We start from the raw sequence: 26,049 nt of genomic DNA on the forward strand, positions 1-26,049 counted from the left end.
ACCAATTCCCAAAAAACTTTATTGTTTCAAGTGGCAAAATGGTATCAGTTTCTGTGGGGCACCTGGCATGGCGGAGGGAGACCGGGGGTGGGGCTGGGATCCGCCTGTTACAAAAATCAAAGGCTTTTATAAAAAATGCTATAAACCGGTATCAAAAGAAAACCCACGGGAGGCTGGAGGAGGAAGCAGAGAGGGAGGCGGGAAGACAGCGAAGGAGGGAGGGACCTAAACCTTCGACCGCTAACAACTGGTTGGGAGGGAGGTGTGAGGGGAGTTGGGATGGTGATACAAAGTGCATAACTGTGCCTCCCCAGACGGCCCCCGGAGGTGGAGGGGGCAGAGGCTGCAGCCTGGGGCGTGGGGGGCTCAGCAGTCTCCTTGCCGGGGACCCCACAGGGACAGGCACTGCCTGAGACTGCCAGATGGGAAGGACCTGCAACAGGAGGAAAGAGAAGAGGTCAGGCAGAGACGTGGGAGTAGAGGAGGCGCTTCGGCGTCTCTCCCTCCGCTTTCCCCCACCCCGTCCACTGCGCACCCGCCTCCCCACACTGCAGCCTGGCTCCCCCAGCGGAGCCCGGCGCGATGGAGACCCTGCTGGGCACCTGGAGCCTAGTGAAGGCACCCCAGGGTCCCAGATTGGAAGGGCGGGCGGACCACGCTCAGGCCACCTACAGGGCACGGGGGACCCTCCTTGAGCCCAAGAAGGAAGGTGGGGATGGACGTCCCCAAGCCAAGGGACCCGCCAGGTCTCTGGAACTTGGCCTCAGCTGCCTGCTTCCAGCCTCGCAGAGAAAGAGGGATGGAGAGCTCAGGTCTAGAAGAGGGTCCGGGGCCTCCTGAGTCCTCCAGGGCAGGCCCTCCTCAGCCCTGAACTCACTCCCAACCCCAGACAGGCCCAAGCCCAGCTCCTGCCCTCACCTCAGTGACTCCTCAGACCTTCTTCTTCTTCAACTTCAGGGCTTGCAGCCAGTTGGGCGATGACCCTTCTGACCTTGAAGGCAGAGGGCGAAGGTCAGAAGGGAGTGGCAGGGACAGAAAGACCGCTCCCACCGGGAGAGGTGACCTCGGGCCTGGTTAGAGACCAGCACTCGGGCACCGACTCAACAGAGCAGACTGGCCTCACGCCAACCGTCTCAAGGCCTCAGTTCTCCTCTCTTGTAAAGCAGGGTCTTCCTGGGAAGGCCAACGCAGTGAGGCCAGTGAATGCCCGGCGCTTAGGTCACCTACCCTGAGGATTTCTCTGGCTTGGGAGGTAACGCGAGGGGCTTCCCCAGCCCCGGGACCTTGCAGGACTTGGAGCGATGGATCACGGGCTCCTTCTGACTCGACTTGCCCTCTGTCGGTTCCCCCTCATCAGCCGAGCGGTTCCGGGAGCGCAGCTTGGCCTGAGAGACAAGCCAGGCGCAGACGGACGTCAGAGGCGCAGGAAGGAGCCGCCACAGGAGGCTAGGCCTTCTCCCCAGAGTACGCCGTCCCCAGAGGCAGGCTCAGACCCCCTTTACCTTTCACCCCAGTGGATGCGAAGTCGCTTAGAGATGAGCTTCCCCCGAGAGCTGAGCCATGCCTGGTACACAGCAGGCCCTCAGAGAGACACTGCTGAAATGAATCCAGACTAACTGGGCTGGACGAAGCCAGCCGTGACTTCCCGTCCCTGTGCCTCGGCTCCTCCCATTCCCTCTGTCTCCAACGTCTCCCCGCCTCACACCCTGCACGGCCACCTCCTCTGTGCACCTCGAAGCTACAGTCATCACATGAGGCCTTCCCCAGTCTACCCTCCCACCCTGCACCCACTGTGTCTCCCTCTCTCTGAGCAGGCCCGCCTCTTACCTCTACCCCCGCAGTGACCCCTAAACTTCCCCCTTCACCAGGGCTAATGACGGCATGGCTCATGTCCCCCACTACCCCGGGAAGTTGTGGGACACAAACACGCCTTGTTCTTCCTTCCATCCCACTTAGCGCCCAGCACAGGGAGAGCAGAGTGAGAGGAGGAACACGAGGAAGGGGATAGGGAATGAGTAGATGGATGGAGGGAAGGCAGGCTGGATGCAAGGTGGTCAGATGGCCCCGTTATCAGATGGTACCTTCAGGGCTGATGGGCTCAGGCCAGGAAAGAGGTTGACTTTCAGCCCCTTGGTCACCCGTGTCCGGCGGTTCTGAGGCTCCTCCGCCACCTCCTCGTCTGAAGACGGTACCCGCGAAGCCCGCGGCTCTGCAAGGGCCCAGAGAAGGGCTCAGCACAGGCGGCAACCCCAGACCTCCCTGCCCCTGCACCACCCTCAGACATGGACACGGATGTCATCACACGACACCCCGGCCCCACCTGTAGAGTCCTGGAACAGCCTTGCGTCCGACTCTGCCACCTTCGACAGGCCCAGCGTCCCCCCAGGCCGGATGGCCGGGGCCCGGTGCCCACGCTTGCGCCCCAGGTTGGCACGGCTCCGATACATGGCACTGTCAAGGATCTCGGTGTCCTGCTTGGGACAAGGGCAACACCACTGCCATCCTCTTCGTGGTCCTGCCCCAGCCCAGGGGAGCCCCTAACAGCCTCGGGCTGGAGCTTCTCGCTTTCTGCCTCCCGGACTGAGACTGCTCGGGGCCCACACAGATGAGGGAGGCCCAAGGGACGAGCACCCCCCATACCCCCAACAACATCCCACCCACTGCCCTGGGCTCCCCTCCACTGACCTCGATGAAGGAGAAATCCTGACTGGTGGAGCTGGCGGGAGGGCCCTGGGGGGGCCACTGGGGGGTCGGCATCCGGTCCTGCTTGCTCTGCCCGGTCCCTGCAGGGCCCCAGGTGCCGTCCACCTCTTCTGTCTGTCTGGCTTCACCATCAGGCTGGGGCCTCCAGGAGGGCAGATGGTCCCAGCCAGGCTCCAGGGGCTCCCCTTGGTCAGCGCCTGCTGTGGCCCCTTCCTCCTCTGCCAGCTCCCTGAGGCCCGAGGCTGCCGACTCCCTCCGGGCCGACTCCCTCCGGGCCGCTGCCCTGGAGCAGCTGGCAGCCGGCGTCTCCTCCAGCGGGCCCTGGGAGCCGGAGGGCGGGGAGCGCGCCAGGCATCCGCCAGGGCTGCAGAGGACCAGAGGCCAAGGTCACGTGGGACCGCATCTCCCTCCCCGAAGGGCGCTTTCCCCAACCTCTCGCTCTCCCTCTTGTCCACGCTTCTCCCGACAGGGGCCTCGTACAACACAGCACAGAGGGCAGGACCTGGGCCAGCCGGGCGGGTTCAAATCCCAGGTCCACCACTTTCTGAGACTTTGGATGAGTGCCTTCACCTATAACGCCTCGGGGTCTCCTAACTACAGAATCACTGGCGGACCGCAGTGAGACTCTCAAGCCCCCAGCACGGTGCAGAGCACGCGGTGTGTGCCCTATAAGTAAGTTACTATTACCACGACCGTCGCTGTTGTTGATGCTGTCAGTTGTGTCCCTCCCAAGGGCACCAGCTTAGGTGGTCACTCTCCTCGGGATAAGCCAGGCAGCGGTCCATCTGCCCATCCTGCCTCTCCGGCCCCCACCCTCCAGGTCGTCCGTCCCCGCGCCCCAGTCTCACTGAGCGCCCGGCCCTCACAGATGGCTATGTATCCAACTGTGTATCTGGACAAGATGTTCCAGCCTGGAAGGCTCTCCCACTGCCTCTGCTCACTCCCCGTGCACTTCAATTCCTCTTCTGAGCCGGCTGGCTCCCCTCCCCCAGCCAGCGGCTCCCCTCCCCCAGCCAGCGCTCTCCCCAGCCCTGCAAGCCCTGGGTTCTACCTGGCCCAGCCCCTGCCTCAGAGTCCGTGGTTCTTTGTCCGCACTGCCCAACTGTGAGCAACTCAAGGGCAAAGACAGGCCCCCTGCCACCTTTGTGCTCCCAGCCCTTGGCCCAGGGCCTGGCCAGGAGCGGGACTGAGCAAACATTTGCCGAGGGAACAAGAGGCTGGGTCACCTTGCACCTCGACACGGCATCTGCGTCTTCTGCCCGCCGCTCCCTCAAAGCATGACAAGAACACACCAGGCACAGCACACCACACTCTCACTAGCTCACGTTCCTCACACGAGGAGCCTGTGTTGCCCAGCTGCCCCCCTGAAACACACAGATACACCTGCACACTCTCATGGTCCATCTCCTGCAGGGAAGCGTGCACTATTCATCGGTCACTCCTTCCACACACACCTCGTACCCACCACACCACAAGCACAGCAGAGCCACACCCGACACACACACACCGTGCACACAGCCATGGGAGAGGCGGGCAGGACAGTACCCCGAAGCCAGGCCACGAGTCCCAGATTGGAGGGGAAGTGTGTGAGGCAGGTGAGTCAGTACCAGGCCAGAAGGGATAGGGCGGGAGAGAGCGTGTGTCAGTCTGTCCTTCCACAAGCTGCTGACAGATGGAAATTAAAGCAGTCTCGGGAGGGAGGGAGGCGGAGGTAGCGGCAGAAGTGCAGCAAGGCAGCGGAGTCAGGAGCAGCCCTGGAGGGGGGCCAAAGCCAGCTTGCCCCCCTGCTTGAGATCAGGGAGGCCAGGGAGGGAGGGGGCAGTGGCAGCACCCCACCCAGCCTGAGGAGGCCCTGCCCAAAGCCTCTCCCGGGGTGAGGCAGGGAGGAGGCTGAGGGCAGGCCCCGAGAGCTAAGGGGACGAGGATGGGTGGATGGGAAGAGCCACCTCCAGAGCGAGCCCTGGCCCAGAGCCACGTGGGCAGAGGGCAGCGGAGGAGCTCGGTGGGCTCTGGGGGTGACCATGGGGTGGGGGAGGGAAGCATTCATCCCTGCTGACTTGTCTAAACCCCACTCACCCGTCACCCCATCCCGGGAGAAGCTTTCCTTCTCCTTGTGGGAGCACCCAGAACACCTATAACCTGAGCCGCTCCCCAGCAGGGAAGCAGGTCAGGAACCTGTCCTGAGCGCTGCCCACTCCAGCACACATATGGACTGCACCCCTTGCCTGTGGCCTCGGCCAAGTTACTTATCCACTCTGGGCCTCAGTTTCTTCATCTGTAAAATGGGGATAATATAAGTACCTATACTTCGCCGGGTCTGTTGGCAGAAATACACACCAAGCACACAGTTAGCCCTTGAGGAATTTTTAGGATGATCGTCCTCGTGCTCAACACAGCTTCCCGGCTTTAGGACGTGTCTCATACCACGTCTGCCCCTCGCCCTCCTGGTCTTAGAGGCCCCTGAGGCCCGGGACTCTATCCAAGCCCAGCCCACAGCCACTCCAGGTGTAAACACGGGGATCGGCATGGAGCAGATGCACAAAAAATCAGTTTCCTCGTGTTCGAGGCTTCAAGACCGAAAAGGAGAGAGTGAGGACTGAAGCTGGAATGATGTGTCTAAAGGGGCAGCAGCTGACCTTGACCCCAGGGAGACAGGAAGAGCACCCAGAGAGATGGTTACAGGGCTGGGGCCCAAGGGAACGGGAAGGAGCCCACATTCACAAGCTGTGGGGCCTTGAGAAAGTCACACTGCCTCTCTGGGCCTGCTTCACCACCCATGGAACGAAGGAGCTGGCCTCAGTATCTCTGAGGGTCCTCTCACATTCTGTGAAGACCCCCCACCCCCGCCAATGGCTGGAAGGCTTCTGCCTCACTGCGGCCTGGGGGCAGGGGCAGGAGATGACCAGGAGGCCAGAGAGAGGAGAGGGCAGTGCAACAGCTCTCAGGAGACCCAGGAGCGCCACTCCCACCAGGACAAGGTGACCTAGACACAGAGGGGAGGGGCCTGAGCTCTCCCCAACGCCGCTCTTGTACCAGTTATATGGACAGTGGTACAGCCAATGACCACCAGCAGGGGAACCTTTGTCCCACACAGGATGATGACCAAAATGTCTTCCAAGCCCTCACTTTTGGGACAGTTCCTCACGTCCATCCACACTTGCAAAACAGACACAAATACTGGTGGTGAGCATTCGGTCAGTGACGACCACGTGCCAGGCAGGTTTCTATCACTTCCTGTGTACGAACTCCTAGCCCAACTCCAGAAAGAGACATTGCTGACTCAGTGACCTTAGGCGGGTCACACCACTCCCCGACCTGCTAACCGGAGATGATAAAATCCCTTTCCCGCTTCACAGGGTAAGTGTGAAGATCAATGCTGTGGGTGTCCGGGGTCGATTACTCCCAATTACGGACAAGACACAGGAGGCCTGAGCAGAGACGGGACTTGCCCAAGGTCACAGGGGTGATGGCAGAATCAGGACCCAAACCTGGCACACCGGCCCAAAGCCAGCTGGCTCTGAACTGTCCTCGAGGACTTCTCGTTACCAGGAGAACCTCCAAAATTTCCTCTAAAGAGCAACCTTCCAGAGGGTAGAATTTCCCTAAGTCAGATGCTCAGAACACCAGCCCCTTGGATATTAGTCAAATAAGCTTGAGAAACACCACATTAGAGAAAGATATACAGGCTTCCTTACTCCTGTGCTTTCAGTGCTAATATCCATACTCCCTAAGTCTCCTGTACACCCACTGAGTACACAGTGGCGTTTTCCACCGTGCGTTTTCCCAAGCGTTTTCTAGGTGTGACGGAGACCGGAGCTCAGAGAGCTGAACACTGAGGACTCCCAGCTTCTCTGCCGATCCCCTTCCCCTTCCCCAACCCAGTCCCCCAGCCAGCCTCTCCCTCCATCCTAAACAAGGGGAGATATTCTGGCTTTCCCCCCTCCCAAAGCCCACCCCAGTCTTCGGGGAAAGGTGGAGGGCTGTGGGTCCCACTGCGTGGTAGTCTAAGAGCCTTGAACACAGTAAAGACGCAGAAGTCAGAAAGAGACATTGCTGACTCGGTGACCTAAAGCGGGTCACACCGCTCTGCGACCTGCTAACCGGAGATGATAAAATCTCTTTCCCGCTTCGGGAAGAGGAATCGGGGGCAACCGCGGGGAGCCTACACTCTCCTCCCCGCAGGAATGTTACAGCTCAGAGAGGTCCAGCAACTTGTGCAGGATCCCAGGAGCCTGTGGACTCCTAGTCCAGGACACTCAAGCCCTTCCTGCAGGCCTCACCTCTGCCCACACTCCGTCCCTCAGCAGCCTGAGCCCCCAGAATACGCCCCGGGGGCACGGTCCTGGCCCCAGGCTCTGTCCACCTTCCCCTCTCCCTTCTCCTCAACCCCAAACGCCTCTCCTGACCCCTCCAACACCCCACCGATTCCCTCTAGACACTTGCTGGTCCCTCCTGCCCCCCTCCCACTACCATCAGCCCCTTCCACTTCTAACACAGATCCCATCCAACACCCCCTTCCTTCTTCCCTTCACGCCAGGAGAGAAGCTCCAGGGTTGGAAAAGGTCGAACCTGCTACTCAGTTAAGAGAATGAAACCCAACCTCAGTGGATGGAAACGTTAGGGAAATAGAAACAATGCCTTTTTAGCACCCTCACCAGGTGCAACATCACCTCAGTTGGTTTTAGAACAGAAGAATCTCAGGGACAGACTGTGGTTGGCTCGGAAAACTATCGGTTTGGTTTTTTTTTGCAAAGTTCTTTATCAGAAACTCTGTGCACGGAGGCCAAGGTCATGGGGCCAGGAGCCAGGTCCCAATGGCCTTCAGGTTTTTGGTTTTTTTTTTTTAAACCAGGGTTTATTCTCTGTTGTTGTTTTTATTTTATTTACTTATTTATTCATCGGCCGTGCCACGAGGCTTGTAGGATCTTAGTTCCCTGACCAGGGATTGAACCCGGGCCCGCAGCAGTGAAAGTGCAGAGTCCTAACCACTGGACCGCCAGGGATTCCTGCCTTTCAGGTTCTTAAACTGATGCTCTTCTGGGCCTTAAGACAAGGCAGGCAAGAAGCACAGGGATCCTACCCATTGCAAGAAGCAAGGAGTGCCACTGCCCGCTCCACCCTGACCTGGAGTGCTCAGGCCAAGACGACACGGAGTCCTCCTCCCCCAAGCCTATGAAAGCATCCGTGTTCCCTGGTCCTGGAGAACCTGCGGCTTCAGGACCGAGAGGCCTGGGGAACAGCCACCAGAAACTAACCAAAGACAGGACATATCTTCCAGCATACTCACAATCACCAAGGAAGCCTAAAACACGAGTTGCAAAAGTCACACCTCAACCATCATCACATTCATCGTTCAAAAAAGGAACTCACCTGTGTGTGTGTCAGAGTTCAGTTTAAAAAATAAAGTAAAAATTCACAGTCCAAACCATCTCAATTTTCCAAACACTAGAAGTTCTTGGGGTAAGGCGGTTTCTATCCCCCTTAGAAAGGGTGCACTTTTCAGACAGCCATCACACCTTCCCTCCCCACCCTGGGATGGCGCTCCCTTACCTGGCTCCAAAGCCGGGGGATTCCCCTGCCTCTGATCCAGGTTCCTCGGGGCAGATGGCCACGGAAGGCAGGGGATCGTCTCCGCCCTGGGTCTCTGGCCCACTTGTCTTGCCAACTCCCAGCTCCCTGGCCTCTGAGAGGTCTCTGGCCTCCAGGCCAGGGGACAAGACGCCGTCGTTCCTCAGGCCTGGTTCAGGAGACTGGCTGACCTCCCCTACCCCATGCTCCCTGGCTTCACTCAGGGCCCCCAAGAGCTCCACATTCCGGAGCCCCGAGTCCTGGGTCCAGTCCGTCTGCCCCACTCCACATCCCCGCGGCCCCCGGGAACTCTCAGACTCCAGGTCGCAGGGCATCTCCAAATTCCTCAGGCCCAGATTGTCGCCCCAGTCCACTTGGCCCGCCCCGAGCTCCCTGTTTCTCAGCCCTGGGTCAGGTGTCCAGTCTGCCTGACCCACTCCATGCTCCCTTGATTTCAGGAACTCTCCTGCCTCCACACCTGACCAGTCGGTCTGCCCCACGCCACTCTCTCTGGCCTGGCTGTGGTCTCCTACCTCCCCCACTGCCGCCAAATCTCTGCCCCTCAACCCGACCTCAGCAGTCCAGTCCTTCTCCCCGACTCCGATCCCCCTGGGCTCCACAGACCCTCCAGTCTCCAGACGGCTGGCCAGCTCCACGTCTCTCAAGCCCAGGTTGTCTGCCCAGCCCACCTGCCCCATGGCACCCTCCCTGGCTTCACTCAAGCCCCCAGAACGCACACAGCTGGACAATTCCAAGTTCCTAAGGCCCAGCTGGTCTCTCCAGTCCATGGTCCCGGCCAAGGTCTCCCCGGGAGCCACAAAGTGGCCGCCTCCTATCTTGCCAGAAGGGCTCAGGCCAGGGCCACTCGCTCTGTCGTTGCCGATGATGCCAAACTGACGGCTCCTCTCGGCAGCCTCCACACAGAAGTCGCCGCTCCAGTCCCGCTGCCCTGGGCTGAAGGCCGCCTCTGGCTGGGGGACGCCGCTGAGGCTGAAGTCACCGGCCCAGCCTCGCTGCCCCACCTCCCTGTCCTCCCGGTCGGCATCACCGGGGCTCTGGCCCCCGGCCTGCTGTCTGCCCTGCAGCCCTCTGACCTCCTGGCTGGCACTACCGCCTTGCCAGCTGCTCTGGTCTCTCTGTCCCAGTGCCCCATCCTGTGACTGGGGGCTGCTGGGGCTGAACAAGCCCCCAGACTCAGCCTCTTCAGGCCAGCTTACATCCCTGCTGGCCTCGCCCAGGCTCTCTCTGCCACTCAGAATCTTCTTCTCAAACTCCTCGTCCTGTTGTTGGGCTTCCTCGGGGCTGAACCCGGCACTCAGGGCTCTCATTCCGAAGCCTCTGTCCTGGGAGCCGAGGGCCGTGGAGCTGCCACCGCGGCTGTAGTCTCTCATCCAGGCGCTCTTCCCGAAATCCTGGTCCGGCTGCTCTGCGCCCCGGCTGCTGTAGGTGCTCAGTGAAGAACTGCTCTTCCCAAACTCCTGGTCCGGCTCACCTGCGTCCTGGCTGCCGTACCTGCCAAGCTGGTCCTTCTTCCCCAGTTCCTGGCTCTGCTCATCTTCATGCCGGCTGGCAGAAGCACCCAGAGAATCCCTCTTCCCAAATTCCCAGTCCTGAAAGCTTGCATCCTGACTGCAGTAAGTACCCAGAGAATCTCTCTTCCCAAATTCCTGGCCCTGGATTTCAACACCCTGGCTGGAGTAAGAGCCCTGGGAATCCCTCTCTCTGAACTCCCAGTCGCGAACATCTACCTCTTGGCCCTGCGGAGTGCCAGGCTGGGCTGCCTTTCCAATCACCTGGTCCTGGGCCGTGAGCCCCCCCGGGGCCGACACTCCACTCCCATCTTGGCTGCCGACCTCCATCCCCTCCTGGCCGATGCCACACCTGCTGGCCCACTCCCTGGAGCTCCCCTCCCCCACTCCGTGCCCGCACTTGTTGGTCCAGTCCCTCTCTCCAAGGCCTGGGCCCCCTCTAGGGCTCGCACTCCTAAGGCCATAGTCCTGAGAAGTGTCTTGGGACCAGCTGCAAGGACTAAAACTTCTGGGATGTGTGTCTGCTACAATCCCAAATTCACTCTGCAGATCTTTCTGGGCCCAGCCAAGGAGTCCCTGGGCATCAGGAAAAAGAGAGAAACAAAGAAACTATGCTTAGAGTCAATCAGGGCGAGAATCAGTCCAGAATGAGAGAGTCAGCACCGCCTAGTGCCCAAGAGCCCCACTTTGGCTACAGAAAGCCTGGGTTTGGATCCCAGCTGTGTGACCTTGGACAAACCACTTAACCACTCTGGGCCTCAGGGTCCTCATCCCTAAATGAGGTAATTCCGACTGTGGGGTGGTACAAGAGGATTAGACAAAATCATTTAAGCCAAGTACTCAGCACAGCGCCTGGCGCACCATGGACACTCAATCGATGATCCCATGGTCGTGTTTACAGCCCTTGGGCAACACTTGGCAAACAGCCAGGAGGCTGCCTGGCAGAATGGTATTCACATGGGTATGAGGCTATACTTTCAGCAAGGAGAGATCAAGAACTCTTTAAGCCCCTCTATGATCCCCTTGCCAAGGCAAAATCCCAACACCCTTCTAGCCCTCGTGAGTTCCCAGCCACTTCCTCCCTAAGGAAAGCACCCTCCTGCCTAGGCCTCCCCGGGAAGACCTCTCAGTCCTCGCCCGCCTGCCCGCCTGCCCGCCTGCCCGCCTGCCCGCCTGGGAGGCAGAAGGGACAGCCTCCTCCTGCACCGGGGAAAAGACCCAGCCGGCTCCGGCACCCCACCCCACCCCACACTCCCTGACTCACTCCTGCGGGTGGGGGAGCCCTGGGCTCAGGGCTGCGAAGCCAGCCAGCCTCATCCCGCAGCGCTGCGTTGGCCAGCAGCCTCTCCAAGACAGACAGGCTGGGCTCCCTGTCTCCAGGTCGGGCCATGGCCCCTGCCTCCTGCCCCCTGCCCGTCCCGGGCTACTGGGCGCGGCGGGTGCCAGGACAGGGCTGGGCCGCTCCCCTCGCCCGGACCTGTCCGATGGCTCCGGCTCTGGCTCTCGCTGGCCCTGGCCCCGCTCCCTCCAGAGCAGCTGCAGCTCCGGCAGCCCCGCCCAGAAGCCAGTTGAGTCACCCACATCCTGGGACAGACACACCTACTTCAGGAGCCAGCCTGGTCTTAACTCCTTCCTGCTGGTCCTCCTCCCCCCACCTCTGCCCCCAGAGGCCCCCAGGCTCCTCCCTCCTTCCAGCCCCACCCCTACCAGCCCAGGCTGGGCTTGAAAAATACATTTCAAAAGCCACTTGGACCCCAGCCCTGAGATTCTGGGGCAGCCTGGTAGGAGAAAGGGCACTGGCCCTGGAACTGGCGCTCTGGCCCTGGCCCAGCCACCAACTTGCTGGGTAACCTTTGCACAAGGCTCTGCCTCCTCTGGGCCTCAGCTGCCTGTCTACAGAGGCAGGTCTGAGCTTAATAGTAATAACGTTCATAAAAGGCAACACTCACCAAGCACTCGTGATGAGCCAGGCACTGTTCTTAGTACTTTACAGGTACTGTAACCGTCACACTACAAGGTGGAGCGCATCACTGTTCTCCCCATTTTACAGATGCAGAAACCAAGGCACAGGCAGAAAAGTCACTTGCTCAAGGTCACACGTGGGCAAAGAGCAGGGCCAGGACACGAACCCAGGCAGTCTGCGTCCAGAGCCCATAGCTCTAACTGGCTATGCTGGTGCCCTTCATAATGCCACCCGTAATAACGTACTGAACACTCAGCGTTTGCCAAGCATTGCACCCAGCGCTTTCCACGTCTATCTTACCCACAATACAAGCCTAAGAGGCAAACGGTATCACTGTGAAAGGACTCTGAAGCTTGGAGGTTGGGGTATATTCCCAAGACCCGTCAGCCGGTGGATGCTGGAGTCAGATAAGGACTCACACTAAAGCCTAAGCCTGGTCTTAACTCCTTCCTGCTGGTCCTCCTCCCCCCACCTCTGCCCACACCCTCTGCTCTGCCAGCTCTGCCTGGCGGTACAGCTCCGAGGGGCACGTCCTAGGTGCCCTTGATCATGGCTGGATCCCAAGCTCTGATCACATAAAATCCACGTTGAAAGAACAAAACCCTCCGAAGGCCTGGCTTCCATCCCAAGCCCCGCCCCGTGCCCTGTCCTCACCTCAGAGCAAGCACTTGGGGTCTGTGTGTCCTTCAGCTCAGATCCAGCTCCCCGCCTTGCACCTCCAGCACTGGGTGATGGCGAAGCCAGGAGGTCATCCAGCCAGTGGGAGCTGCTCTCGGGGCCTGCAGGCTCGGGGGACGCCCTTCGTGGGTCTTGAACCTCTGTCCTGGGTTCGGTGGTCTCGGCCTGGGCAAGGGTCATGGCCTCCTCCTTGGCAGGCAGTGCCTGCCCGGGGTCGGGGATGGCGGCAAAGAGGACACAGGGCTGGTCAGGGGGTGCTGGCTGCCGCTGCCCCAGGACCGGCTCCAGGATGGGCAGGGCGGCCTCCCTGGTGGGCAGAGGAAGCAGGGATCCCTGTCCAGGCAGGGGCTCCCGCTCCTCGTACCTCTCCTCTGCCTGCAGCAAGGCTGGTCCAGGCTGGTCCCCCGCTGTTGGCAGGGGCTCGAGGGGGACAGCTGCGGGCTGAGGATGGCTCTCCCCATCGCCCTTTTGGGTTGGGGAGGTGCCCAGATCATCCGCCTGCATCCAGGAACCAGGCCTTCCTGGGCCCTCTGGAGCTGGCGGGGCCGCTCGCGCCTGCTGGGACACTCCTTCCTCCCTGCTGGATGCAGCCCAGTCTCCAGCCTCTGCAGCCTCCGCGGCCTCAGGAGCTTCAGCGATGGGGGAGGGGGGTGGGGAGTCCAGCCGCCACACCCCCAGACCCGAAGGCCGCGTGGGGAAGGTCCATTCAAAGGACTGTGACAAGCTCCAGCTGGACTGTGTCCCACTCCCAAAGGGATGATCCAGGGCCGACTGGCTCCCCTGGGTTTGGGGCAGGGCAGCCAGCGAGCCCCCCAGCTTCTCCTGGTCTTGGCCGGGCGGCTGGAGCACACCTTCAGAAAATCGGCGCTGAGCCAGGCTGGCGGGACGGAGGTCCTCACCCCCTGTGGCCGCCATGTCCCCAGATGGCAACGTCCAAGGGAGGTCTAGCAACTCACCCCCGTCCATTAGGGGTTGGGGCAAGGCAGCTGGGGGCTGCTCCGGGCTGCGGCGCCCCGAGAGCTCCTGGAGGGGAGGGCTGCCAGGTCTGGAGGCCTCCAGGGCTCCCAGAGAGGGGAGCCCCGGAGTAGTGGGGTGGCAGGAGTCCTCATCAGGAGGGGCCGCAGATGGGGATGCCAGGGTCTTGGGGAGGCAGGGAGAAGCTCCGGAAGCTGCAGGGCTCTGGGCTTCTGGAAGCTGTGAGTGGCGGGGAGAGCTCTCATCGGATGAGGAAAGACGTGGAGACTCGGGGGCTGAGCCCGAGGCTTCAACGGGGAGGCCTGGGCTGGTGGAGCCTGGACTGGAGGGGACCCAGGCCTTGGAAACCTGCAAGAGAAAGGTCCAGAGCCATCACTCACCACTCTGCTGGGTGGGGGGCCCCCTGCCAACCCCGCAGAGACCTCCGGTCAGCGGCTGCCTCACACGCTCACACTCCACAGAGGAAACCCGGGCGCGGAGGGGCAGCCGCCCAAGATGGCAGCAAGAGGCTCCGAGGTGACTTCGAGTGTCTTAAACTTCTCAGGGTCCACAGACCCCTCCTTTTGGCCCTCTCCCCACAAAATGCACGTCGCCTTATTCACACGGTATCACTCACACCACTTCAGGTGGTTCAAACCCTCCCCCGCACACCCACCCACCCACCCAGAGCTCACCTAAGGATCTTCTAAAGGGTCCACGGTTCCTGGGTCAAGAACACTGGCTTTACAAAGGGAAAAGGAGGACTGGGACTCCGGCTGTCTGGGGGTGGGGGAGGTCCGGCCTCAGAGCAGGACTCCAGGCCCCATGCAGCTCCAGACCAGCTCCCAGGAGCAGCTCCTACCTCCCAGGGGTGGCGTGGAGCTCTCCACCCGCCTCTGTGCATCACAGTACTGACTCAAGGAGGCAGGCAGGCCGGCCTCAGCGTTCAGGTGAAAGGCCCAGGGGACGGGAAAGCACCTGGCCCAGAGCTACCCCTGCCCCGGCCCTTGTAAGCTGTACGCCCTCCCGCACAGAAGTCACTCCGAGCCTCAGCTTCTCCATCTGTACCCTGGGGCTGGTGGCAACAATGTCCATCTCACAGTTAGGTGAGGATTAAGTAAGATTCGTGCACATGGCCTTTCAGGATAGGACTTAGAGAAAGAATGGATACTGTGGGACACTGGGGCCACCAAACACCTGGCACTCCTTTACCCCTCCACTCAGCCTGGCCCCAGACAAGTCTTGCCCTACCTGAGCTCTGCCCACCCCCAGAGATCACGATTCCCCTGCCGCCCTCTCGCCAATGGGGCTGTTGCTGCCCCATCATCACCTACCGGGTCTGGGCAGGGGGAGGCATCCTGCTTCCTTCTCAAGGCCAACTTCCATTCCCTCCACCCTGTCCCCTCTACAGATCTCTGGTTAATTTAAAGCTCATGCCCTTAAACTACACCATCCGGAACCCCTCCTGTTAGAGGCCCCTACAGACCCCTTCTTCCCTCAGAAGCAGAGCTCCTGGACCACTGCCACCCTCCCCAGCGCTACCCCTGTTATAACGCATAGTGATTCCAACAGTCACACCGTCAACCCATCCAGCATCCTGGCTCCGGTCCTTGCCCGCCTCTCCCCTATTCCTCTGTGACCCACCTGTCCCCAGGATCCTACCCTAGACCTTGTCCTTACCTGTAACGAGTGCTCCTCCAAACCTCGTTTTCAGGTGTCCCGCTCACCCACTCCCACCCCCATCTGTCCACCTCCCTCTTTCCATCCCCCACCCGGCTTAATCCCTCAGCCCCTCTGAGAAGCACAGCCACTAACCCTCCTTGCTTCTGCCCGGCAGACTCCCTCCTTTCTCTCTTTATCGCCACTGATGTCATTTCTTTACACAGCTCCCTCCCTCACCCTACTGCTTAACCTGTTTAAATACACAGCTCTCCCCACCTCAAGGCTGCACCCAGACAGCCATTCTGGACGTGGCTGGAGAAAAGCGCGCAACCAGGATGGCTGGGCCCCCCTGCGGCTCACCCCCCTGCCCTCAGAGGGCCCCCCTGCGGCCCAGCAATCCCACTACACACACACCCCACCCCCCAGGCAACGCTTTCCCATCTGGTCTCCTCAAAAGTCCACAGCTCCTCCCGGGCTCTCTCAGTTGACAGCCTTGCCCCCCTTCCCTGAGAACGCAGAGGCCACGGGTGGAGGACACCCACACCAGCACCCGCAGCCCCGCCGCCCGCACAGGAGCCCAAGCCCTCTGCTCCCTGCCGCGGCCATGAACTGTCCTTGCTCAGAGCTAAGGCCAACTCCTCCTCTCTCTGTCCTGCACCACTGATTTTTCCTACTCTACTGGATCATTTCCATCAGCACACAAACTGCTCTCGTTTCTTCTGGCTTAAAAAAAAAAACGACAACACAGTGCTGTTGACTCCTTCTCTCCCTCTGGCTACCACCCCTTTTTCTTAAACACAGGGCTCTCCATTCAGTATCCATCCCCACAGCTGCTCTCGCCCATCCTCTGCTGAACCCCCTCCAAATGGGCTCCTCTCCTCACCCGCCGTCCCACCGCTCTGGCCAAGGTCACCCATGACGCCCTGCAGCTAACTCCCATTTCTCAGTGCTCATCTTCCTTGCCCCGTGGGTAGCGTCTGACCACTAATCCGCCCTCCTCCAGTCCCCCCCCAGCCCCCCCGAGTCCTGCAAGCTACTAGCTTCACGTGGCTTCCGGAGCACTCCACGCTGCCTGGATTTTCTACCCCACCGCTGCTCCTTCCAGCTTCTCCCGCGCTCCTCCGCTAGGCCTCACCCACTCCCTTGGTGATCTCAGCTGTCTTTACTACCATCTCTACACTGACGAGGCCCTGCAGCTCCAGACTCAAATATCCCACTGCCCCCTTGACGTTTCCACCTGCATGTCTACAAGGCATCTCCCACTCAACAAATCCAGAAGCAAGCCCCCCTGATCTCCCCCTACCCTGCTTCACCCTAAGAAGTCCCCTCTTCCGTAAACAGTAACCTTCTGATCGCTCACATCAGAAGCCCTGGAGTCATCCTTGATTCTGCTCTCTCCTCACATCAATCTATCTGCAAGTCCCGTCCACGCCACCTTCAGATCCTAGACAGAGGCCACCACTGCTCGCCATCTCCACCACGGGCTATACCTCCAGAGTCTGTGATACCATCATTTCTCACCTGGGTTATCCCAACAGCCCCCTAACTAGTCCCTGCTGCTGCCCTGGGCTCCCTGCAACCAAGAGGGCAGGGTGACTCTACAACTAAAACAGCAGAGGTCACTCCTCTCCTCCAGCCCCTCAGTGGCATAATACCCTCACGCAAGCAAACGTCCTCCTAGGGTCCTGCAAGGCTATCACCTCTGGGTCCTCCCTATGGCCCAACTCCTCCTCTCTCACTGCAATCCAGACATCCAGGCTTCCTTGCCAGGAAGGTACCAAATCCTTCATACTTGCAGTTCCCTCTGCCAAAAATGCTGTTCCCCAACATCCACACAGCTCACTCCATCCCCCTCTTCGTAGCAGGGCCTCCCCCTGTTACCCTCACCCCAGAACCCTTCCAGGTGTCCCCAGCACCTGTCTGACACACTACACATCTGCTGGTTCGCAGGGATGTCTGTGTTGGCATCTGCCTCCCCGCATTGGAAGGTGAGCTCCCTGAGAGCAGGCGCGGTCTTTGTTTTGTTCTCTGCTGTTTCCCCAGTACCCAGGTCCCAGTAGTTGCTCAATAAATACTTTTGGACAGACAAATGAATGGAGTCAGGTCTCCCTCATGGGGCAGATAGGACAGCCTCTGGCTAGCAAGGGCTCTATGAGTAAGAAGGACCACCCTTTACATCACTTACTCAGAAATTCAGGCCGTTCTGCCCTCTGAGCACACTGTCGGGAGAGGGGATGTAACAGGAAACCCCCAAGAAAGGACTCTTCCTCTCTTCTGAACCCTGAGAAGGCAATCCGGCCAGGGAGAGCCGTGGACTCAGACCCTTCAGATCCTGCCTCAGCTCCTGGGTAAGTTACTTAACCTTTCAAGCCCGGGTGTCCTCACCTCTCCTATGGGACCAAAGGGGCCTGCTAGCTAGAGTTACCACAAGGATTAAGTCAGTCAACATTCCTGGGATGTGCCCAGCACACAGTAGATAATCAAGGACAGTTGTTCTGGACACTGTAAGAGCCTCAGGGCCTGAGCCACACTTAGCCAGGGTGGCCTGGAAGTTGAGAAACCTGAGTCCCGGGGCCAGCCCTTGGGCCAGTCACCTCCTCCACAGCCTCCGCTTCCCCATCTAAACTACAAGGAGGCGAAAGAGATGATCTTAGATGACTCTTCCAGCTCTAAAATACCACGGTTCTGATTGGTAACTGGAGGATAACTCACGTCAGTAGGTGGCTCAGAGCTGGCCAGCTGAGCCAGGTCCCCATTGAAGGCCAGGTCCGAAAGGGGGTTCCTGTGAGGGAGAAAGAGGGGAAATGGAGGCCTAGAATGGAAGAGCCTGTCACAGGGTAGACAAGGGAGAGCTGATCAAGGGTCTGCCTAAGTGACTGCAACAGCATCCAATGTTAACTGCCTCCCACCTCCCACAGGCATTTCCTACTGGGGGACAGAGACGCTATGCAGTTTCCACAAAGTGCCCCAGAGACAGTGCCTGTTCCCCACCTGCACACCAAGGGTTAAGTTCCGTCAACTCCTTTGGGAAGAGGATGCAGCTTGCCCAGACCCCTCCATGGCTCCCAAAAAGATACCCGCCCCCCTTCCCTTAAGGGGTTAATGTTCTCCTGCCACCAGGGAGAATGCAGCTGGTCCTGCTGCCTTGCCAATACTTCTTGAGGAATTGCAGGGGGAGGGAAAGAGGGAAGAGGATTTTCCAAGGTTGAAGTTGTTCATTTTAAGCCTGGCTTGGAGCAAAGGAGGGGAAGATGAAGGGTGGAACCCAGCCAGGACAGGGTGTGACCTCCTGGGAGCCCAGGCCTGGGACAAAAGAGTTGATAGGAGGCCCTGCCTTCCAGGCACTTGAAGGTGAGAGAGGGGAAAGGCTGGAGGGCAGGGCAGCACAGGGTTGGGCAAGAATCTTACCTTCCAGCTCAGCTCAGACAACAGCGGCCCTGCCCTCCACAGCAGCAGGAGTGGGAAGGGGCCTGTGGGCCCAGCAGAGCTGCCAGGGGCCCAGCTGCCAAGTGCCTCAAGCAGCTCTCCCTGCCCTGAGGATGGCCTCCATGCAGCTGACAGCGCTCAGCCTCTTCCAGTGCCCAGGGGCACCTCCTGGTCAGCCTTCTTTTATATACTGGCACCAACTCTAGGCAAGTATACCATACGCAAGTCTCCAACCTAGCTGTACTTCCTGTGCGTTGACACTAGCTGGCCTGGCATCAAGGTGTGTTCATGTCTTTCCTCTCCCATCAAACTCCTCCTCACAGCCAGACTGTGCCCTCCTCAAACTGACACACTCACACACACACACACAGCACCTGGCACACGGCTGCACCCACAGTTAAAGTTAAAGTTAAAAGCACACACTGGAAGAAAACAGACCCGAATTCAAACCCCAGCTCTGTCTCTCTCACTTGCTAAGGGACCAGGGGAAGTCACTTTTGAGCCTCAGTTTCCTCATCTCCAAAATGGGTCTAATATTCCCTTCACTAAACAGCATGGCTGTGGATTAAGTGAGGCAAAGATTGGCTCTCAGTAAAAAAAAAAACCTGAAAATAAACTTCCATATAGTACATTTGAACTCTACTAAAAACATACACCAACTCTGTATAGAGAACTATCGTTGTAAAAACAACATAGTAGCACTGCCTGCTGGGGGAATGTTTTGTGACTCAGACCTAACCTATAAGCGAAGATCACAATCGCAGATGCAACTACCACTTTGTCCTCCAGGCTGCAACCAAACATACAGCCTCCCACCCCCTCACCTCTCCTCGGGGGTCTTGCTGGGCTCTTCAGGGCACTCTGTGGGAGACTCTGCCGGCCCCTCCTGGGCCCATTCCCTGGAGAGGGTCCCACCATCCTCATCCCTGGGACCTGCGGCCACACCATAGGTCCTGGGGCCATATCTTGAGCTGCCATCATGGTTGAAGGTGAGGCGGGAGCCCCAGAGGCGGTCAGGGCTGGCCGGGACCTCCTTCCTCGGCTGCTCCATCTTGGCCAGGATCGCTTCCACTGTGGTGGCTGCAAAGCGCTCCGAGGCTGGGCGGAAGGGGGCGGGCGCCTTCCGCACACCCATCGGGGCGGCACAGCGAGCTGGAGGTGTCAAGGAGGATACCTCTTCTTTCCCACGTTCCTCTTTCACAGTCTCTCGGGTGGCTTCTCCTCCAGTAGGGGCCTCAGCCATAGGCCTGGGTGCAAACGGAAGGGGACGCTTGCTGCCACCATAGGGCTGGGGTCCCGCCAGCATGTTCATCTTCCGGGCAGAAGGCAGCTCGGCCAGAGGACCCCGGGGAGGCCGAGGTCCAATAGGCACCAGCAGGCTGGGCTTGGCAGGCAGGGCTGGCTTGGCGGGCAGGGCTCGGGGTTTGGGCTTGACAGGGGGTTTGGCCCGAGCGTCACCTACCAAAAGGAAAGGGTTGGTTGGGGGGATGTCAGAAGAACAGCAATCAGAACTTCATCTCCCACCGTACAAACTCAAAATGTTCACATCCTTCTAGGTACAAGTCAAATGTCACCTCTTCCATGAAGTCTTCCTTGATTTTCCATACACGTGCCAGAAACATCTCCCATCTCCAAATTCCCAAAATGTCTAGTCAGTCCCCCTTATAAGCTAAAGCTATTTAAGGGTCCATCCAGCTAGCAGCTATTTCTCCCTGTACCCACTTTGCACCTAGTACACGTTCTTAACAAATGAATGAATAAATGAGCAACTGAGCTAATAAATGAGTACCTGCCTACCCACATCAATTAGTCAGCCCACCATCTCCCCAAGGTAGTCCTTTCCTCTTACATGATACTCTGCTATACTACCATCCACAGTAAACCTGTTATCCCAGCTCAGCGTCCCTACTCTGCCACCCTGCTGCCCCCTCCCCCAGCGCACACTCAGGCCACCTCCCCACTGTCATCTGGTGTGTGATCAGGAATGCAAACTTACTATTGACCTAAGCCAAACAGAAGTAAACCTGGTACAGGCGGGGGGCGGGGGGGGGGGGGGGGGGGGGGAGAGACCAGAAACCTACCTTCTACATAAGGCATTTCAATACCAAATAAAAGACCTTGAATTACTCATGGCCACAGCCCTTTTAATAGAATCCTTCATCGCCCACTCATTTGGCTCAGGGCAAGAAAGGCGTCTAGACAGGGAGCCAGGAGGCCTGGGTTCAAATCCAGAGGTGCACGCCATTTCCCCCCTAGGCCTCAGTTTCCTCCTCTGTCAAACATGTGGTTTGATCCACACCATCTCAAAGGTTAGTCTGCTCTCCTCTGCTGGAGAGCTGTGATCTCAAACAGTTCTGAAGGGTCCCAATGGAAGCTAAGAACCTTTCAGACTCATCCTGCCCGTCCTGAGTACTCCTCCCTCCCTCCCTCTCACTGCACAGAGTCATCGTTCGCCCAACCGCTCCAAGACAGAATGGGGGTTCAAGCCTCCGCCCCTCCCACCCTCCTCCCAGCCACCCCGCTGCTCCACCCTGCACCCATAGGTACCTGGCTCAGAGCCAGCAGATACCAGCTCCTCCTCTGGCTCCCGGGGCGGTAGGGAAGCCATGGCTGTGCCTTCCCTGAGAGTAGATACTTCCATCACATGCGGCGGACCTGCGTGAGAAGTGGGAAGCAGAGGGGTGCAAGCTGGGGTGGCTGAAGACCCAGGAAAAGAAAGTAAAAGGGTTGGGCGCTGGCAGCAGGCTCGGTGGCGAGGGACGTCTCCGACTTCTGGCAGAGGCAGAGTGCGGGACAGGAAGAGGGAACTTCAGGAGGGGGGCTGGGGGAGGTCAAGGGAGGTCCCCAGCCGCCACGCCCTCCACACTTCCCAGATCACTCTCCAACTCTTGTCTCCTAACCCTAAAGTCCTGGAGCTTCAGGGAGCCGCGCACTGCTGCGTCCTGTGGCCAGCTCTCCGTGGCACCCCACTTACCTCTCCCAAGGTAACCCCCGGGGTCCGGTGGCCCCACTCGAGGTATCTACTCAGGGGCAGAGTAAGAGGTCCGCAAAGTCTGAAGTCTCTCTGTGAATCACCTCATGGGAGACGGGAAAAACCCGCTCCTCCCCAACCTGGGGCTCCGCCCACTGCCTGCCTGCCTGCTTCCCCCTTCCTGCTCCCCCTCCTTCTCTCCCTCCCTCTTGCAGCTGGGAGTGGTTCCCTCTCCCCCCACGTCCCCCCTCCTCCTTCCACATCCCTGCCCCACTCCCGCCTCCTTCAGAGCTGTCTCATCCAAACACGGAAAAATAAGGAATAAAAAGTAAACATCTGGAATACATTTTTTTCTTTAATTTCTCAATCGCTTTGGCTTCAGCTTGGAATTTGATGAGGTAAAGTCAGGGCCTAGTCCTGTTGCCATAGCAATGGCCTCCCACTGGATTTCCAGAGCCTCGCCAAGAGGAAGGAGGAGCCGGCCCAGGCCTGGGCTGGGAGAATGGGACAGGGCTTGAGAACACCCGGGGGGCGGGGTGGCTTGGGGGAAAACTCCCTAGGGTTCCCTTTCTTGGACAGTTACAGTGGGACAGCCACAGCCCAGGAATGTATGTGGGCATCACTCACCAGCCTAGACTTGACCTGAGGGGTTCTGAGCGGGGCTGAAGTAGAAATTTTAAACCTAATGACACAACCTTACGGTGGAAGCCGAACGGGTGCCCCTCCTCTAAGCTTGTAACAGCAGCTTCAGATCTGCTACACCAAATGGATTCGAATGCTGGGTGGACCTACCGCTTTCTAGCTCTGTGACCTTAGGCACATGGCTGATTTCTCTAAGCCTCAGTTTCCCTATGTGAAAAACACAGTTACTGAGACTGTTAAGAGGCCTACATGAGGGACTTCCCTGGCAGTCCAGTGGTTAAGACTGCGCTTTCACTGCACACGGCAGGGGGCACAGGTTCAAGCCCTGGTCAGGGAACTAAGATCCCACATGCCATGCAGTGCAGCAAAAAAAAAAAAAAAAGAGAGAGAGAGAGAGGCTTACATGAGAGGATGCACACAACTGCTGAGCACAATGCCTAGCACGTAATAAGCGTCCAGTAAATGTTGGCCATTATTAGCATGACTCCATTTAGTGTCACCGACGAGCTAACACATTGGTGACCACCTCCTCCTTTCCCCAAACCACAGGTTTCCGTTGTTCCTGACCATTCCTTCTCTCCTGCAGGCCCCAGTCATGTCACCTGCTCTTCAGACACTTCACCACCTCCTCAGTTCCCATCCTGGCTCCTGAAGCACCATCCCACCCTCAAGACCCCCACCCAGGTTGACAGAGCCCTGCCCACCTTGTTCCAAAGGAAGAGGGGTATTTCCTATCACCTAGTGTGCCCACAGTCAGTGAGGACGACCCAACCTTCTCCAACCTGCAAGGGGCACTGCCTTCCTCAAAGTCACCCACTCCGGCTGGTCTGGCAAGACAGCACCAAATCCGAAGGGACCTCAGGTGCCCAACCTTTGCAAAACCCACCCACCTCTCACTTTTACCCTGCCCCATCTTGTTTCAAAGATGGGAGGGGATATGAAGGAGGTAGAGAGATACCCATGATTGTCAATCCCTCGGTCAGCCAGCTACCACACAGGATGCTCCCTGTGGGTGGGTGGGTGAGTAACTGTGCACAGCCGGTCCAAGTGTGCGTGGAGGAGGGGCACATGATGGGAAAAAAATAAAATTAAAAAAACACAAGACTGTTTCCTTGTCCCTGAACATTATTACCAGGGACATGCTGTGGGTGGTTAGAAATGGAGAGGAACTGGTCCAGAACCGAAAAACCCTTCAGCTGGGGGCCTGGTGGACACCTCAGCAGTGTGAGGAGCTGCAGCAAAGAAGCTGCAGCTCGCCTTTCCCAAGAGGAGGGGGTCGCAGCAGTTCAGAGGCCCCAGCCAGGAAAGCCAGGTGACCAAGGCCAGAGCCGAAAGCTGTAAAGTCTCAGAGGCTCTGAGCATTCCCAATCCGCAAGAGTCAGGAGACTAGCTGACCCCTGGGAGCACAGGCCGCCAGAAGGGCAGGGGAGAAGCCAGGCAGCTCCAGCCCCGGGAGCTGAGGCCCAGAGAAGCATCGCCGCAGGCGGGGTCGGCCCTATGGACCTGGGATCTCCGGCCGGATCTGGGGCCAGAGAGGTCGGAAGGGACAGCCTGTAAACTGCTGGAGGAGGGAGGGCCAACGGGAAGACGGAACAGCCCGGGGCGAGGGGCCGTCTGGAGGGGCCCAGTGGGGAGCTCTGGACACAGAGGGACGGCAGCAGCCTGAGAGAACAGGGTAGAAGAGGCGGAGGAGGGGGCGGCGGCGGCAGAAGCAGAGAACCTGTGCGCGGGATGTGGAGCAGCCGGCGAACAGACGAGGGACTGGGGACAAGGACCGGGTGGGGGCGGACTGGGGCGCTTGGGGGCGTGCCGAGGGAGCCGGGGGAGGGGGCTAGCGCAGGCCCGGGGGTAGGGAAAGGCGGGGGTCCCTCCAGCAGCTCCGCCCGCCCCCGGCTCCTCCTCAAGCCCTCGCCCCCTCCCCCCTTTCTTCTGGCTCGGTCAGCACGAGCTCCAGACCGTGCACCCACCGCCCCCGCGCACACGCGGCAGCTCCCCTGTGTCCCCCGCCTACCCCGCGCCCCCGGCCCCTGCAAACTTTCCTGGTGACCCCCCCCTCCAATCTCAACCGAGGTCCCGACTGAAAAGCGCCCACTCCTTCCATGCCTCTCCCCCGCCCCCAATGCCGGACCCCGCCCCCTCCTTCGCCCTCCCGCCCGCCCCCGCACACTCACGCGCTCCCCCAGGATCCGGCTCCGCTCTGCTCGGGCTCGGCAGCCCGATACCAGTCTCCGCCGCCGCTACCGCCGCCGCCGCCACCACCGCGGGACCAAGCCAGTACGAGCTGTGGCAGGGCCCCGCCCCTAGCTCCGCCCAGGTCCACGCCCCCAAAGCGCCTCATGAATATCCATGAACCGGTGAAAACCGGGAGTGGATAGACCGTGCGGAATCCGCCGGGTCTTACGCGAACAGGCGCAGCCCAGGTACTCAATTATTAATGAGACTTGCAAATGAGGGGCCGGCCACAGGCTCAGACCCCGGCGAAACTGACGCAACTTAGCTGCTGAAGAGCGGTTGGGCAAAATGGCCACCGAGACGACTGCCTAGAGAGGAGACTGCCTTAGGACGGCCCAATTCTCAGGCCCAGCCGCCTGTACTGATTGCAGCACCAGAGTCACGGCTAGAGAAAAGGTAACCATTGGCCAACTAGAGAGGCTTCCTGTGCAAACACCTAAGGGCCTACGCAACGTGGCCACTCCACGTGTATAAATTCAGGTTTAGAGCCACCGCGGGGATGACTGGAAGCTCTATTTTTCTCGCTAATCCTCATTTATCTCCTGTTACGCTCCCTTCCCATATATAAACTCCTCCCAACCTAAAAATGCGGCACACTCATTTCCTCCCATAAGAAAAGCTTCACACATACTCCACACCTTTCCTGCATCTCCATCAGACTTACACCCCCCACCACACACACACCCACCCCACTCATCCTCCCCAATTCCCCGGGCTCAGGTTTCCATTACCCCTGCTACAGGGAAGCTGGTCAATCCCGATTCCATTATCTAAAGACTTGGAAAACCCTTGACTCATAGGTGATTAAGGATGGAGCCGGAGCTGCCCCCTCAGCTTGGCTAATGGAGTGCAACTATGAGAGACACTTCCTAATCAGATCAGCTCTCATTTCTAGACTCTCAGGTGGCCCATCCCAGCAGAAGAGAGTGAAAAACGATGCTTGTCCAGTCGGGAACAGAACAGGATGTACCTGGAGACTTGCTTCCCAGATGAAGGGTCAGAAGAGTGCAGTAAACACAAAAGTGGCAGCCACACAACAGGGCTAGAGAGAAGGCATAAGGACATGGTTTCCAAAGTCAGTTCCCTTTATTAAATGTTGATTTTTCACAGACCAGAAATACAAAATAAAAGTAGAAATAGGCCCCGGTTAGGAGCTACAGACCTGACCTCACATGACCCCTGCTTGCAGCAACTTGACCAGGACAAGCAGCAGCTATATCCCAAAGGTAGGGAAAGCAAGACAAGGCTTTGGATCCTGCACTGCCCTGCCTCCCACCCAATCTCTCCCCTAATTATAAGGAGCCATCCTTGTGAAGCAGCAGAGTAAGACACCTCCCCTGCTGCCCAGGGAAGTGCATACGAGCAGGAGAGCTTGTTCAGATGGCATGGAATCCAAGGACTACATTTCACACGAGGAGAAACTGGTACCAAAACACGGGGCGCGGAGACTGGGGGTGTGACAGGGTAAAGCCCAAGAAGAGAGAATTTTCCTCCTCTCTACTCATCAGATCCTGACGCCGAGTCTTCGGAGCTGGGGGGAGTACTGGCTAGTTCCTCTTCTTCAGAGTCCTGAAAACCAAAGGTCTCTTAGAGGGAAAGGTGTCGAGTCCAGGTGTGCCCCCAGCCACTTTTCAGTGAAGAGTCCCCAAGCCCATCCCTAGACTCCAGCACTAGCCTTCAGAACCACAGAATTCCCCCTCTCATTTCTCTCAAGGGCCAAC

General features: G+C 58.9%; 2 protein-coding genes and 1 long non-coding RNA gene across 8 annotated transcripts in view; 1 reads left to right on the forward strand and 2 right to left on the reverse strand.

Moving 5' to 3' along the window:
- Nucleotides 1–25,436, reverse strand: TNKS1BP1 (tankyrase 1 binding protein 1). 5 transcript variants are annotated; one of them, XM_033860713.2, is made up of 12 exons: nt 25,299–25,436; nt 21,031–21,138; nt 19,308–19,941; nt 17,770–17,839; nt 12,418–13,764; nt 8,254–10,376; nt 2,686–3,067; nt 2,321–2,471; nt 2,082–2,209; nt 1,228–1,385; nt 919–991; nt 1–433 (listed from the first exon to the last, which is right to left on the reverse strand). In XM_033860713.2, the coding sequence occupies exons 2-11, from the start codon at nt 21,122–21,124 to the stop codon at nt 931–933; spliced, it is 5,148 nt and encodes a 1,715-aa protein (XP_033716604.1). In that variant the 5' UTR covers nt 21,125–21,138; nt 25,299–25,436; the 3' UTR covers nt 1–433; nt 919–930. The 5 variants fall into 5 exon arrangements, 3 of the variants coding, with proteins under 3 accessions (XP_033716604.1, XP_033716605.1, XP_033716603.1); XM_033860714.2 differs by lacking the exon at nt 25,299–25,436 and adding an exon at nt 24,268–24,454; XM_033860712.2 differs by lacking the exon at nt 25,299–25,436 and adding an exon at nt 21,458–21,633.
- The window catches only part of LOC141279395 (uncharacterized), a 5,636-nt gene continuing 4,259 nt past the window's right edge, over nt 24,673–26,049 (forward strand). The window contains exon 1 of the long non-coding RNA XR_012333541.1: nt 24,673–24,724. This is a non-coding gene — a long non-coding RNA (uncharacterized lncRNA). The remainder of the gene's footprint in view (nt 24,725–26,049) is intronic.
- SSRP1 (structure specific recognition protein 1) overlaps nt 25,396–26,049 on the reverse strand; it is a 9,490-nt gene continuing 8,836 nt past the window's right edge. For both annotated transcript variants that reach the window (XM_019948343.3, XM_019948344.3), the window contains exon 17: nt 25,396–25,897. In XM_019948343.3, coding sequence (XP_019803902.1) covers nt 25,826–25,897 — 72 coding nt within the window. In that variant the 3' untranslated portion in view covers nt 25,396–25,825. The remainder of the gene's footprint in view (nt 25,898–26,049) is intronic.

Source organism: Tursiops truncatus, chromosome 8 (assembly GCF_011762595.2).
Source record: "Tursiops truncatus isolate mTurTru1 chromosome 8, mTurTru1.mat.Y, whole genome shotgun sequence".
Classification (NCBI taxonomy): Eukaryota; Metazoa; Chordata; class Mammalia; order Artiodactyla; family Delphinidae; genus Tursiops; species Tursiops truncatus.

Excerpts from the sequence above, each read along its gene's own strand:
- TNKS1BP1 (XM_033860713.2), bottom strand. The coding sequence starts at position 21,124 with ATGGAAGTATCTACTCTCAGGGAAGGCACAGCCATGGCTTCCCTACCG. Across the intron at positions 19,942-21,030 it reads ATCTGCTGGCTCTGAGCCAG|GTGACGCTCGGGCCAAACCC; the intron begins GTACCTATGGGT and ends TCCTTTTGGTAG. Across the intron at positions 3,068-8,253 it reads TCCCCCGGCTTTGGAGCCAG|CCCTGGCGGATGCCTGGCGC; the intron begins GTAAGGGAGCGC and ends GGTCCTCTGCAG.